The sequence below is a fragment of the Oryx dammah genome, unplaced genomic scaffold (genome assembly GCF_014754425.2).
Source record: "Oryx dammah isolate SB20612 unplaced genomic scaffold, SCBI_Odam_1.1 HiC_scaffold_13, whole genome shotgun sequence".
Classification (NCBI taxonomy): Eukaryota; Metazoa; Chordata; class Mammalia; order Artiodactyla; family Bovidae; genus Oryx; species Oryx dammah.
In genome coordinates this window covers 25,708,925-25,723,678 of record NW_024070197.1, presented here as the reverse complement: position 1 = coordinate 25,723,678, position 14,754 = coordinate 25,708,925, and the positions used below count along the sequence as shown (strand labels likewise).

The window sequence follows — 14,754 nt, the reverse complement described above, 5'->3', positions numbered from 1 at the left end:
ACATCTCCTAAGTTCCTGAAAAAAAAAAAATCTGAGTGATGCATAATCTGAGTAAACATATATACTCTTTTAATTTTATTGAAGTATAGTTGACTTACAGTGTTGGAAATGTTGGTTTTGGGTATACAGTAAAGTGAATCAGTTATGCATATACATATATCCACTCTGTAGATTCTTTTCCCATATAGGGCATTACAGAGTATTGAGTAAAGTTTCCCTGCTATACAACATGTTCTTATTTATAGTAGTTTTATATATAGTAGTGTGTATATGTCAGTCTCAATCTCCCACTTTCCCCTTTGGTGACCATGAGTTTGTTTTCTATATCTGTATAGTCTTTTCTTTAACGTGTGTCCTTTCTAAGTTGCTTCAGTTGTGTCTCACTCTTTGTGACCCTATGGACTGCAGCCCACCAGGCTCTGCTGTCCATGGGGATTCTCCAGGCAAGAACACTGGAGTGGGTTGCCATGCCCTCCTCCAGGGGATCTTCCCAACCCAGGGACTGAACCTGCATCTCTTATGTCTCCTGCACTGGCAGGCAGGTTCTTTACCACTAGCACCACCTGGGAAGCTCTTCATGTGTACGTGGTGCATTTAAGAGATTTTGCAGGTGGCAACTCCTTTGCATTGCGTGTTGATTCTTTCTAGCTGTTTCATTTTTATTTTATGGCTGTGCTGGGTCCTTTTTGCAGCACATGGAATCCTTGTCACTGCACCTGGGCTTTCTCTAGTTGCAGAGAGTGGGGGCTTTCTCTCTAGTTGCAGTGTAGGGGCTTCTTGTTGCGGTGGCTTCTCCTGTTGCAAAGGGCTCTAGAAGCATGGGCTAGACTAGATGCAAAGGCACAGACTCAGAAGCCACATCCTTGCTCTCCTCTTACCAGCAATGTGTTTCTGGGTGAATCACTCAACTTCCCGTGCCTCAGTTTCCCCGTCTGTACAATGGGGATAATCTTAGGATCTATCCTTTAAGATTGATGTGAAAATTAAAACTTAGTATATCTAAGTGCTTAAAACAGTGTTGGGCACTCAATGGGTCTTAGCTATTAATTTTTTTTTTTTTTTTGGTTGCACTGGGTTTTCACTGCCGCGAGCAGGCTTTTCTCTAGTTGCGGCAAGCCGGGACTGCTCTCTAACTGTAGGGCATGGGCTTCTCAGTGCAGTGGCTTCTCTTGTTGTGGAGCGTGGGCTCTTAACACATGCGCTTCCGTAGTTGTGGCTCCTGGGCCTAGAGAACAGGCTCGATAGTTGTGGTGCACAGGCTTCATTGCTCGGAGGTGTGTGGAATCTTCCTGGACCAGGATTGAACCTATGTCCCCTGCATTGGCAAACGAATTCTTAACCACTGGGCCACCAGGGAAGTCCCAGTCTTAGCTATTATTAATTGGGCAGTTGGAGCTCTGGTTCTACTAGAACCACCTGGAACATACTAAGGAAGAGCAACAGCAATCTGAGATGTAGAGAAAGAAATAGAATTAAGTAGATAATACCGATAGACATTTAGATTGTTTCCAGTCTTCTACTGTTAACAACAGTACTATTAAATATCCTTTTACATATATAATTTCACTCGTGCAAATATATCCATAAGAGAAGTACCTTGAAAAGACTTGATAAAACTGTATATTCAGCTTTCCTGGCCACCATGGAGCTGTGCAGAGGCGTGGGTGCATTCAAGATTCAGTTCCACCAGTAACCTACCACCATGGCTGAGGAAGGCATTGCTGCTGGAGGTATAATGGGCGTTAATGCTGCTCTGCAAGAGCTGCTGAAGGCCACCCTCATCCACGATGGCCTAGCATGTGGAATTCGCGAAGCTGCCACAACCTTAGAGGAGCACCAAGCCCATCTGTGTGTGCTTGCATCCAACTGTGATGAGCCTGTGTATGTCAAGCTGGTGGAAGCACTTTGTGCTGAGCACCAAATCAACCTGATTAAGGTGGATGACAACAAGAAAGTAGGGGAATGGGAAATAGCCTAGTCCAATGTCAGAACACATTTGGGAAGAATCTTTTTGGTAAGATTTAATTAAAATTTCTCTTGCAGCAATTTAAACTTGTTTTTTCTCTTGTGACTTTCTTCTCAGATGGAAAACCATTAATCTCACAGTTCTGTAATTGCATACTTTTTATTTAAGGAATATACAGTGAGGCTACTTTTGAAAGTTAAATCACCCCTTACCTTCCTCTTATCTTCTTTAGAACCCTCGGTCCTTTGATAACTACTGCAAACCTCTCCCTGCCAGATTTTCTAACATAATCTTTTTCTTTCATGTTAAAACATTTTTTAAATAATTAAAACATGAATATGGAGAAAAATAGTATATACCACAAGGTATGTTGTGCAACTCTCCTTTATCCCCTGATCCCCCTTCTGTCTTTCTGAGAGGCAACCTCATTCCCAGTTGATTATACAGGCATACCTCACTTTATTGCACTTTGCTTTATTACATTTCAGAGATACTGCTCTGTCTGTTTAACAAATTGAAGGTTTGGGAACCCTGTGTCAAGCAACTTCATTTGTGCCATTTCTTCAACAGCATTTGCTCACTTTGTGACTCTGTCACATTTTAGTCATTCTTGAGATATTTCAGCTGTTTATTATGTTTATTACAGTGAGCTTGTGATCAGTGATCTCAGATGTTACTACTGCAAAAAGATTATGACTCACTGAAGGCTCAGATGATAGCATTTTCTTATAGAAATAAAGTACTTTTTTAGCAATTAAGTTTGTAATTAAGGTATGTACATTGCTTTTTTAGACATAACGGTATTGTATACTTAACAGACTATGTTTCAATCTAAATAACTTTTTTTTCTTTTTGGCCATACCACATGACTTACTAGATCTTAGTACCCAGACAAGGAATTGAACCTGGGTGCTGGCAATGAAAGTGCCAAGTCCTAACCACTGGACAGCCATGGAATTCCCTAAACATACATTTTATATGCCCTGGGAAACCAAAAAATTCATATGACTTGCTTTGTGGCAGTGGTTTTGAACTACACACATAGTATCTCCAAGCTATATTTATAAATTCTTTCAGAGGTAATCTGTACATTTGCAAATACATTTGATGATAAACAGCATCCTGCTATAAACACTGTCATGCATTTTTGCCTTTTCCGCTTAGGTTGCCTAGAGATTGTTCCATCAGCATATGTAAAGCTGTCCCTTTCTCTGTTTTATTCATTTACTGTATAGTATGTCATTGCATGGATGTACCATAAATTGTATAACCAACTCCCTATTGAGAGACATTTAGATTGTTTCCAGTCTTCTACTATTAACAACAGTACTATTACTAATATCCTTTTACATACATAATTTATCTGTAAGATAAGTACCTTGAAAAGACTTGATAAAACTGTATATTCATTTTTCATTTAAAAAGCTATTGCCAAACTGTCCTCCTCAGTTGTACCAATTAACATTTCCATGAGCACCGTGTAAGATCTGCCCACGTCCCCAGCATTTCACCATACAAGTAGCTCTGAAATACACGAAAGGTTTGCAACTGCACTCACAAGAAAATGCAAGTCAAAACTACAATGAGGAGATGTTTTTCACCTCTCATAGGGACAAAACTTACCTCTGCTCTTGCCCTTCTTCATTCCATTCTCCCCATATTGTTGTTTTTTTTTTTTAAACATATAAATGTGTTTTGTCCCTGTTCAAAAGCTCCCAATGGATTCCATCACACTTAAAAGCTTAAACCCTCTCTAAAGCTGACCCTAGGGCCTTCCCCACTCAGGGCTGTTGCACCTGCCTCTTCCTTCTCCTGTTCTGCCCCTCATTCACTCTACTTTTGCCACACGAGCTTCTGTGCTCTCCCTAACCAGGCCGCACACACTCTTGCTTCAGTGCCTTGGAACTTGCTCTTGCACTTACCGATGTCTGCATCGGGTTTGCCAGACTTTGTTAGGGTCTCTCTCATAATCCACTCCAGTATTCTTGCCTGGGAAATCCCATGGACGGAGGAGCCTGGAGGGCTACAGTCCATGGATTTGCAAGAGTCGGACACGACTTAGTAACTAAACAGCAAACTCTCATAAGCCACCTCCTCAGAGAAACATCTCATCACCCCTGTGAATAAATGTAGCACTGCTCCCTCCCCACAGGACACTGTCCCCTTGCCCTACTCAGCTTTTCCTCATAGCACTATTATTACCTGAACATTGTTTGGTCATTGCCTGTCTGCCTCCCTCCTCAAATGTGAGTGCTCTGTGGACAGGGACTCTCACCCACTGCTGTGCCTAGCACCTAGAACAGGACCTGGTGTATGTGAGCACTCGGTACACGCTGACCGAGACAAAGAATGAATGAATGTCCTTCTATAACCTTTGCCTGTTTCTCATTGTGCTGCTTGGTTTTGTTTGCTTGCTTTGATAAATGGGAGCTTTTTATATATTAAGAGCTTATTTAGTTGTAGATAGAGGTTTATATATTTATACAGAAACAAGGATTTACAAAAATTTAGAGAATGGATAGCATATCAGTAGCTTAGCTGATAAGGTGTTGATATCTGACCTGGGAGTGTGATATGCTTTTCTGTTCTCATCTTCATTTGTATCCCTCAGTTCAGTTCAGTCGCTCAGTCATGTCTGACTCTTTATGACCCCATGAACCGCAGCATGCCAGGCTTCCCTGTCCATCACCAACTTCCGGAGTCCACCCAAACCCATGTCCATTGAGTCAGTGATGCCATCCAGCCATCTCATCCTCTCTCATCCCCTTCTCCTCCTGCCCTCAATCTTACCCAGCATCAGGGTCTTTTCCAATGAGTCAGCTCTCTGCATCAGGTGGCCAAAGTATTGGAGTTTCAGCTTCAACATCAGTCCTTCCAGTGAACACCCAGGACTGATCCCTCAGTCATATTAAATTTTCTTCATATAATTCTTGTACATCTTGTTAGGTTTTTCTTTTGTTTCCTATGGTAAATAAGATTTCACTATACTAACTAATGTTTGAATATATGAAGGCTGTTGATTTTACTATATTTAGTACCCAGATCCCTTGCTGGATTTTTTTGGTAAGAGTTTTTAGGTTGATTCTCTTTTCTCCCCAGCTTTATTTAGGGGCAATGGAGACATTGAAATTGTATGTATTTAAGGTACACATGATGTTTTAATATATGAGTACATTGTGAAATGATTACCACAGTAATCAACACATCCATCTTTTCACATAGTTAGGTGCTTTGATTTTGGTGTGATAAGAACTTTTATTCTCTTACCAAATTTCAAATATATATCACTATTGCTGTTAACTTTAATCTATAAATTGTAATCATGCTATTTATTAGATCTCCAGGACTTATTCACTTTAAAATTGAAAGTTTGTATACTTTAGACCTCCACCCATCCTCCTTCCCACCCCAGTCCCTGGTACCCACCATTCTGTCTGGTTCTATAAGTTCAACTTTTTAAAGTTCCACTTATGAGAGATCATATGTGCTTCTTTGTTGGCTCATTTTGTATCTTCACTTCTGTGAACAATGCTGCTATGAACACAGGAGTGCAGATCTCTCTTCACGATGGTGACTTTATTTCCTTTAAATATATCTAGCCAGTAGTAAGACTGCTGGATCATACAGTACCTCTATTTTTAATTTTTTGAGGAACCTCCATGCTGTTTTCCATAATGGCTGTAACCAGATTACAGTCCAATTAATAGGATTCCTTTCTCCAAATCCTCATCAACACTTGTTATTTCTTGTCTTCCTGATGATAGCCATCCTGATAGGTATGAGGTGGTATCACAGTGCAGTTTTGATTTTTGTATATCCCTGTGGTTAGTGACTTACACCTGTAAGTCATTTGTATGTCTTCTTTAGAAAAGTGTGGTTTATGTTTTGGTATTGAGTTGTATGAGTTCTTTATGGATTTTTTATTTTAATGCCTTGTCAGATACATAGTTTGCAGATATTGTCTCCCAATTCATAGGTTTATTGTTTCCTTTGCTGTGCAGAAACCTTTTCGTTTGATGTACTCCCACTTGTTTGTTTTTGTTGCCTAAATGTTTAGTGTCATATCCAAAAAAAAAAAAAAATGTCAAGACCAAGTGTCAAGAAGCTTTTTCTGTTTTCTTGTAGGAGTTTTGTAGTGTTAGGCCTTTAAGTTGTTGATCCATATGGAGTTGACTTTTTGTATATGGCAAGACAAAAGGGCTCAGTTGCATTCTTGTGCGTGTGGAGATCCATCTGCTTCCCCCTTTCCTATTTGGATGCCTTGTGGTTATTTTTCTTGCCTAACCTCTCTGGTTGAGACTTCCAGTATTGTGCTGAATAGCCGTGGTGAGTAGGCATCCCTGTCTTGTTCCTTATCTTAGAGGAAGAGCTTTTAAATTATCTTAGAGGAATAGTGTAAAATTTAGCTGTGAGCTTGACATATATGGCTTTTATTTTCTTGAAGTACATTCCTTCTTGCCTAATTTGTTGAGTTTTTATCATGAAAGGATGTTGAATTTTGTCAAATGCTCTTTCTATGTCTGTTGAGATTGTAAGTTTTTAATTCTTCATTCTTCTAATACGGTGTGTCACATTTGTTAGCTTATATATTTTGAATCATCCTTGCATCCCAGGGATAAATCTCACTTGACTGTGGTGTGTGACCTTTTCAAGGTGCTGTTGAATTTTGGTTTTCTAATATTTTGTTGATATGCATAGCATCTTTTTCCATGCTTCTATTTTCAGCCTATGTGTACTTTTAAAGCTTAAGTGAGTCTCTTATAGACAGCATATTGTTGGACCTTGTATTTTTTTCCATTTAGCCACTCTGTGTCTTTTGACTGGAGAATTTAGTCATTTACATTCAAAGTAATTATTGATAGGTAATGCTTAAAACTGTCATTTTGTTCATTACTTTCTGATTTGTAATTCCTTTGTAATTCTGATTTGTAATTTGTAATTCCTTCATCATCTTTTGTGATTAATGTTTTGTAGTGGTAGGCTTTGATTCCTCTCTCCCGTTATCTTCTGTGTATCTACTATAGCTTTTGTTTTGCAGTTCCCATAGTGAAGTGAAGTGAAAGTCCCTGTCATGTCTGACTCTTTGTGACCCTGTGGACTATACAGTCCATGGAATTCTCCAGGCCAGAACACTGGAGTGGGTTGCCTTTCCCTTCTCCAGGGGATCTTCCCAACCCAAGGATCAAACCCAGGTCTCTCACATTGCAGGCAGATTTTTTACCAGCTGAGCCACAAGGGAAGCCCAAGAATACTGGAGTGGGTAGCCCATCCCTTCTCCAGCAGATCTTCCCAACTCAGGAATCTAACCGGGGTCTCCAGCACTGCAGGTGATTCTTTACCAACTGAACTATCAGGGAAATCCGTAAGGTTACCATAAGGCTTACATAAAACACTTTACGTTATTACTATAAGTTATTATTTTAAACCAATAACAACTTATCTTCATCACATACAAAACCTACACTCTAATTATCCCTTTTATGCTCTTGATGTCACACCTCACTTCTTAATATTTATCTAGATCATTGTCTTCATTTATTTGGCTACATTGACTTTTAGTTGCAGCAGGCTATTCTTCGTTGTGTCACGCAAGATCTTCAGCTGCTCACACACACTCTCTAGTTGTGGTGCAAGGGCTTATTACTTGTGGCACGTGGGCTTAGTTGCTCTGCAGCATGTGGGGTCTTAGTTCCCCTAGCAGGGATCAAATCTGCGTCCCTTGCATTGAAGGGTGGATTTAACCACTGGGCCACCAGGAATTCCCTCATTATTTTTTACAAATTGCGATAATTTCATATCCTTTTAAAAAAGGTTCATATCTTATTTCTTTTGCTTATCTGATTATATTAGCTAGCTAGCAACTCCAGAAATGTTTTTAAAAATATTGATGAAAATAGGCCCTTTTTTTGTTACTTACTTACTGAGGCAATTTTTTTTTTAATGGCTTCCTGTATTCTCTCACTAGGATTTATTACTGATGGAAACTCCTTTCTTTTGGGCAATGTTCTACTTCGTCAGATTCGCGTTCCTGGTGCCACATTCTTTTCAACTAGACTGTCTCTCCAAGAACATCTGAAGCCATCTCACCTAGTTCAGGAGGATACAGAGAACTATGGGGTTAACTGGGGGGCCCCTGATAAAAACAACACGAAATCGGACAGGATCTGGCATTACCAGAATCAGGAGGCACTGGGTGGCTACCCCGTTCAGGGAGAATTTGCCACCTACTCTGGAGGAGGGTATGTTGTGAGACTTGGAAGAAACTCCAGTAATGCACGCAGGTAAGTGAACCTAAACAGGAGGTCCAGGATATTTGCTCCTGTCCATTCTTAGAACAATTAGGAATTAAGGACCCTTTTGAGTAGTTTTGACAGCCACTATTATGCTACCGCACTATGTATGGCACTTGTAGACACTTTTATTTTAGATTTCTAAGGGAAATGTATCTTTAAGTTTAAAAATTCCTTTTCAACCTCAAACTAAGGGTATATTTTGGGTTGCCACTTTGCCAAATCTCCTTCCTTCTCTCATCTGGAGAAACACATCAGTTTCAATTCTAGCTGCAGTTAAACTCAACAGTATTTAAATAAGAGACACCACGTCATGAACAATCCAAAATTAAAATGCCAAAATTAAATTGCCAGAGTTAGAATGGTATTATATACAAATCCTGAGTCTTTATCATTATGTATGAAAAAGCCCAAATTAAAATGATTATCTCTTCATTGAATTTTTCAGCAAGAAACTAACTTCTCAAAAACAATGCCAACCAAATGGCATTTTGACTGCTTACACCTAAATAGCTTAGTTAAAAGTAGTACTTTTTAAATAGAAGTGATTGACACTGTATTATTAGCTATTTCATGAATCTTCAGTTTTAGATATTATCTAAAATGTTTTTAAAAGATACTAGTCTAAAATAATTAATTTTGAAGTAAAATTCTTAATTGAGGTAAAATTAATTCTACCTCAGACCTTAAATGCCAGGTACCTTTTCTTGAACATTTAACTTTGGTGTGAATACTGGTGAAAGTTTGGGCATTAGTAAGCATTTTACAGGTGATTGGGAAATGTCACTTCTCACCTCCTCCTCAAGTGGTACTACAAAGGCCAGAGCATTTTCCTCCTCTGCAGAGTTCAGTGGAGAATACAGCTAGCCTGTCCTTCTGTTTTTCCAGAGTTCTACAGCAACTTGAACAGAGCCACTGGCTAGACCATTGCACCAAAAGCCTCTTTGTGGAATTTGTAGTCTTCAATGCTAATGTGAACCTGTTCTGTGTAGTGACCCTGATTTTGGAGTCCAACAATGTAGGTATGAAGGCCTCCTCTCTTCCCAGTGTGACCTGGGTATCACTGAAGGCCCCATTTCTTTATCTTATTTCATTAAAAAAAAATTATTTAAAGCTATAGCACATAATTTTGAAAGTCAGACATTTCAGGGCAAAAACTAGCAGGCCTCTCTTCATCCTCACTTCATTCCTACTCTCCAGAGGCAGATTTAACTGATTCTTTGGTATTTAAAAATTACTCTAAAAGTGCAGCATGCTTATTAAATATGTCATTAATCTTCAGTTTTAGATGGTCTCTTTTTTGGGGGGGTGGGGAGCATTGTGCTTGGTGTTCAGTGCTGCACGTGGGCTCTCTCTAGTTGCAGCGAGCAGGGGCTGTTATGTGTTGCAGTGCCTGGGCCTCCTCCTCTGGTGTGGTGGCTTCAGTAGTTGTGGCGCACAGGCTCAAGAGCACAGGCTAGTTGTGCTTGGCTAGTTGCTCTGCGGCATGTGGAAGCCTCCTGGAATAGGAATCGAACTCGGGTCCCCTGCATTGGTAGGTGAATTCTTATCCACTGTACCACCAGGGAAGTCCCAATAGTACCTTCTTATGATGATAATTCAACTGTTTTATGTCCGAATCTGCCTGCAATGCAGGAGACCCAGTTCAATCCCTGGGTCAGGAAGATCCCCTGGAGAAGGAAATGGCAACCCACTCCAGCATTCTTGCCTAAGAAATCCCATGGACAGAGGAACCTGGTGGGCCAGTCCATGGGGTTGGAAAAGAGTTGGATACCACTGAGCAACTAAACCACCAACCTCCGTATATTATAATTAAATATCTTTTCTCTTACAATATTTTTCCCTAGAGTTTATAGTTACTTCTTTTTCTTTTTCACTTTCTTGGTTTTACATGCATCTATCATTGATTCACCTCGACTCTTCCTAGAAGTAAAAATTTCATTCTGTTCAAAACTATCAAGTAACCTATCATTTTGTCTTTTCCTCAGAAACATCTTCTCAGGCCCACTATTCTTTCTTTCAGTATAGTCCAGATTGGTTATTTTCTAGGCCTGCTTGAGAGCTCTTGAACTTTGCCCTGTCTCCTCTCTCCTCTGTTGGATCACCTTTCTCCTAAATCCCATGTCTTCCCTTCTTGGTTTACTTTCTCATTTTGCTGGAACACATCCAGCTGGTATGTTTGTTGGTAACTTCCTGGAAATGAGCAAGGGAAGTAAATTTTCTTAAAGCCTTCAGTTCAGTTCAGTTGCTCAGTTGTGTCCAACTCTTTGCAACCCCGTGGACTGCAGCACGCCAGGCTTCCCTATCCATCACCAACTCCCAGAGCTTGCTCAAACTCATGTGCATTGAGTTGGTGATGCCACCAACCATCTCATCCTCTGTTGTCCCCTTCTCTTCCTGCCTTCAATTTTTCCCAGCATCAGGGTCTTTCCCAAAGAGTCAGTTCTCATCAGGTGGCCAAAGTATTGGGGCTTCAGCTTCAGCATCAGTCCTTCCAATGAATATTCAGGACTGTTTTCCTTTAAGATGGACTGGTTTGATCTACTTGCTGTCCAAGGGACTCTCAAGAGTCTTCTCCAACACCACAGTTCCAAAGCATCAATTCTTTGGCACTCAGCTTCCTTTACAGCCCAATTCCCACATCCATACATGACTACTGGAAAAACCATAGCTTGACTAGACAGACATTTGTTGGCAAAGTAATGTCTCTGCTTTTTAATATGGTGTCTAGGTCAGTCATAGCTTTTCTTCCAAGGACCAAGCGTCTTTTAATTTCATGGCTGCAGTCACCATCTGCAGTGATTTTGGAGCCCCCCCCAAAAGCTTTTTTTCTTCCATCACGTTTGGTTGATCAATCATTTAGCTGGCTACAGTAGTTTTTCAGTTTTTAAAAGTTTAGCTCCACTGTCTTCTAGCTTCTTATACTGCTATTAATAAGTATGATGACCCCTTACTCCCAAGTTTTTAGAATAATCTTTGTCCCCAGAGTTAGGAATGGAGTTCACAGTATGTCCTTTGATCTGGAAATGTATCCCTTAAGTTCTAAGAGATGTTCTTGCATTTTTCTTTTTTCTGATATTCTTAGCATTTTGATGTTGGAATTCATAGATGGAGCCTCTGATTTCCTCATGTTTTTATTTTCCATCCTTTCCTTCTGATTTCTGAGCAATTACTTCAATTTCCAAACCACTTTTGGAATATTTTGGTTTCTAAAAATTGTCCTTGTTTCTTTTTCAGTTTCCTACTCTTTTTGGATACAATATCCTCTTCACTAAGGATATTACAGGTTTATGTTTTTTTCTGCTCCTTCAAGGCTTTCTGTAATTCCTCTGAGCTTCTTTAGTTTTTTTGGTGTTTTGTGTCTGGTCATATTTAAGAGGGAGGCAGTAAAAACCAAATAAGTGCTGATTAGAAGCACCATGTGCATGGACAGAACTAGTCAGGTAGTATCTGTTCTTTTGGGGAGCAGTTTGCAGAGAGAGAGGACCCCCTCCATTCCCCTGCCTTGAGGATGTAAGCCTTTAAGACTCCTCAGAGCCAGATAAGGGAAGGGAAATGGGAAGGGTCTCACCATGCAATATTTAAACTTTCTTTGAATTCCCTTTTCCAGTGGAGTACTACTCACAAATATACCTGGTGTCCTGAGTTCAGATTCTGACTCAACGTTACTAGGAAGGCAGGATGGGTAGTAAATAACATAGTTGTAAAGGGGAGAGAGGAAATCTGGGTTTTAACTGTTATGTCCAGACTTACGATTCTGTTAGTTCTATTTGAACTTCTACCTTCTGAGGTACCTGATGCCTCCAGTTTCTCAGCCTTTGTGGGGTTTTGTGCTAAGAACCAGCTTCCTTCTGGGTTTCCTGTGCTGCTGGTTTAGGTTTCAGCTTTCTTGAATCTTCTCAGGCAGTGTCATTCAGCTGTTTTCCAGTTCCAGGCTCATCTGCCCACCTCCTCTTTATCTTTGGGTCATTTTTTTAATTCCTTCACTGTCAGTGGCATTTTGGAAGGGATTAGAGGGAAACTGGGTATGTTCAATTCCTCCCCCTTTAACAGGAAGTCTGCCCTAATCCTCCTTCCTTTCCCCTCTCCCCCATAATTTGCCCACAAGTGTCCTATGACCATAGGTTTTACTTCTAATCAGAATTTTTTTCCTCCCAGGCCCACACAGTAGACCACTTTTGCTATTTGTTTCAAAATGAAACATGAAAGCTTCCCGAGTCTTCACAGGGTTTTTAACTACTCAAAAACTAGAGGTAAAATAAACATGGGGAAAGTCCTGGCTTTCCCCATGAGAGCTAGCTATGTAAGGCAGGAATTCCTTTTGTTCTTAAATGTACTTTCTACTACAGGGGGTGCATCTTAGTTCTAGTATTTGGGGGCTTTATGAAAAATTTATATCTATAAACATCTCATGATCTTATAAAGCTTTCTGGTCTGTCTTCATAAACATCTGAGTATGCAGGGGATACTGTTAGTATTCATGGGATAATGTTAGTGCTTTACATATAGGAAGTGTCTAAATTTGAAAAAGTTCAAATCTTTTTCATCATACTAATTTCTGAAATGTATTTTTTAAAGCTTTAAACAAAGGTACCACACTTCCATTTAATTCCATTCACCCCACAGTTTTCACTGAAATCATCAAGTCTCTGAAACATCATTTTGCAACAGTACAGCTAGTCAGTTTGTTTCTATAGCCATTCTGACTTGGTAAGAGGGACACCTGTTAACAGCTGTTAAGACACTGTCCTCTACGTGGGATCAACAGTATAATCCTCTCCTGACTTTCAGTGCAATCCACACAGTCTTCCAGTGGCTTTGCATACATGATCCCATTTAATATTCATAACAATTCTAGAGGAAATACTAAGTGACATGTAGAGACTCAGGAAAATTGGAAACGGATGGTACAGGAACACTTGGGGTTATCTGAAAGAGAGTTGGAAGGGCAGAAGGCAAATTTAAAGGTTCTTAACTCCAGGTGTTCTTTCTTTTTCTCAGGTGCTTTCTTCACCTCCATGAGACTGGACATTTTAACTTCCCTTCAGATATCAAAGAACTTTGCCTGGTCTGTCATGTCACAAGTCATCTACTATCTACTGGTCTGTTACTATGCCTTTGCACAGGTGAAAGTCATCTATCTACTGGTCTGTTACTATGCTTTTGCACAGGTGAACTGAAAATATTGTAAGAAATTCTCAGTGTTGCCAGGTATTACTTGGAGAACCACAGGGAGCTGCTTTTAGGATTATGGCTATGATTTTGGTCCTTTCTGGAAGACTGAGTTCAGTTAAACCTACTGGCCTTCCACCAAGTAGTTCTTCCAGTTTTCTAGAGTTAAAAAATTAAGTATATAGAAAGAATTTTTTGTAGTTACATGACCCCTATCTGGGGCTTCCCAGATGGCACTAGTGGTAAAGAACCCACCTGCCAACACAGGAGATGTTAACAGACGCAGGTTCCATCCCTGGGTTAGGAAGCTCCCCTGAGGAGGGCATGGCAACCCACTCCAGTATTCTTGCCTAAAATCCCATGGACAGAGGAGCCTGACGGGTTGCAGTCAGATGCGACTTAGCACACACATCACCCCTATATAAGGTAACACTCAGATGACTGTACCCAAAAAGCATTTCTTAGGCCACACGCAATATTTTGTTTTCAGGGTTTTAATTAATTGAGAAACTTTATTATTAAGTTTAAGCAACATGATGAATGTATACAATTACAGTTGTTTTAAGGAAGGCCAACTTTTCTGTAAGTGGCAGCTCTGAATGACTACAAGGCAGAACTGAGACCAGAACGATTGTGTCCAACTTAGGGATCTGAACAGTCCCTGGCTGAGTGCTTTCCCAGAGTTCGTAACACTTTATTGGGGAAAGACCTAGGTGATCTTTCAGGCAAGCAATAGTGACTGTGGTGTCTTATGTTTAGGGTCGCCAGTTGAAACAGCAGAGGTGGAGGTTCTTCATGAGGAAAAGAAACCTTCTAGATATGAGCATAATCCTCCTTAGCTTTGTCATCTTGGGACTTGACCTGACACTTATTTCTCTACATAAAAAACACATGGTACAATACCACTATGACCGAGACAGGTAAGAAGGACCCTGAGGGAGCAAAGGATATTCTTACTTGATGCTCAGAATTTACTGGCTACACAAGTATTCTTTCAAACTCCCCTCTTCCTCTCTGCCAGATCTCTATTTGTATAATATCACAGTTAAACACAGACTACTGTCCACAGTGAAGAACATAACTAACTAGAAACTGCTAACTGCTAATGATATATGAAAAGCTCTTCTGCCTTCATAGTACTTAGGTACATGTTAATCTAGGATAATACAATTAAATTTCATATAGCAAGGGCCTGGAATTGGGTTATTTTGCACCTTGGCCAAGGAATGAAGTCCTGACATGACAAGTGATCATTCTTTGAATAGAACACCACATGGAACATCTCTAAATCCAAAGAGGGTTGCTTTCTGGGAAGGGATGTTCATC

General features: G+C 40.1%; 1 protein-coding gene across 1 annotated transcript in view; it reads left to right on the top strand.

Annotated features, from left to right (window-relative positions):
• The window catches only part of PKD1L3 (polycystin 1 like 3, transient receptor potential channel interacting), a 76,740-nt gene that overhangs the window by 57,921 nt on the left and 4,065 nt on the right, over positions 1 to 14,754 (top strand). The window contains 3 exon segments of the mRNA XM_040253195.1: positions 11,971 to 11,983; positions 13,238 to 13,382; positions 14,188 to 14,348. Coding sequence (XP_040109129.1) covers positions 11,971 to 11,983; positions 13,238 to 13,382; positions 14,188 to 14,348 — 319 coding nt within the window.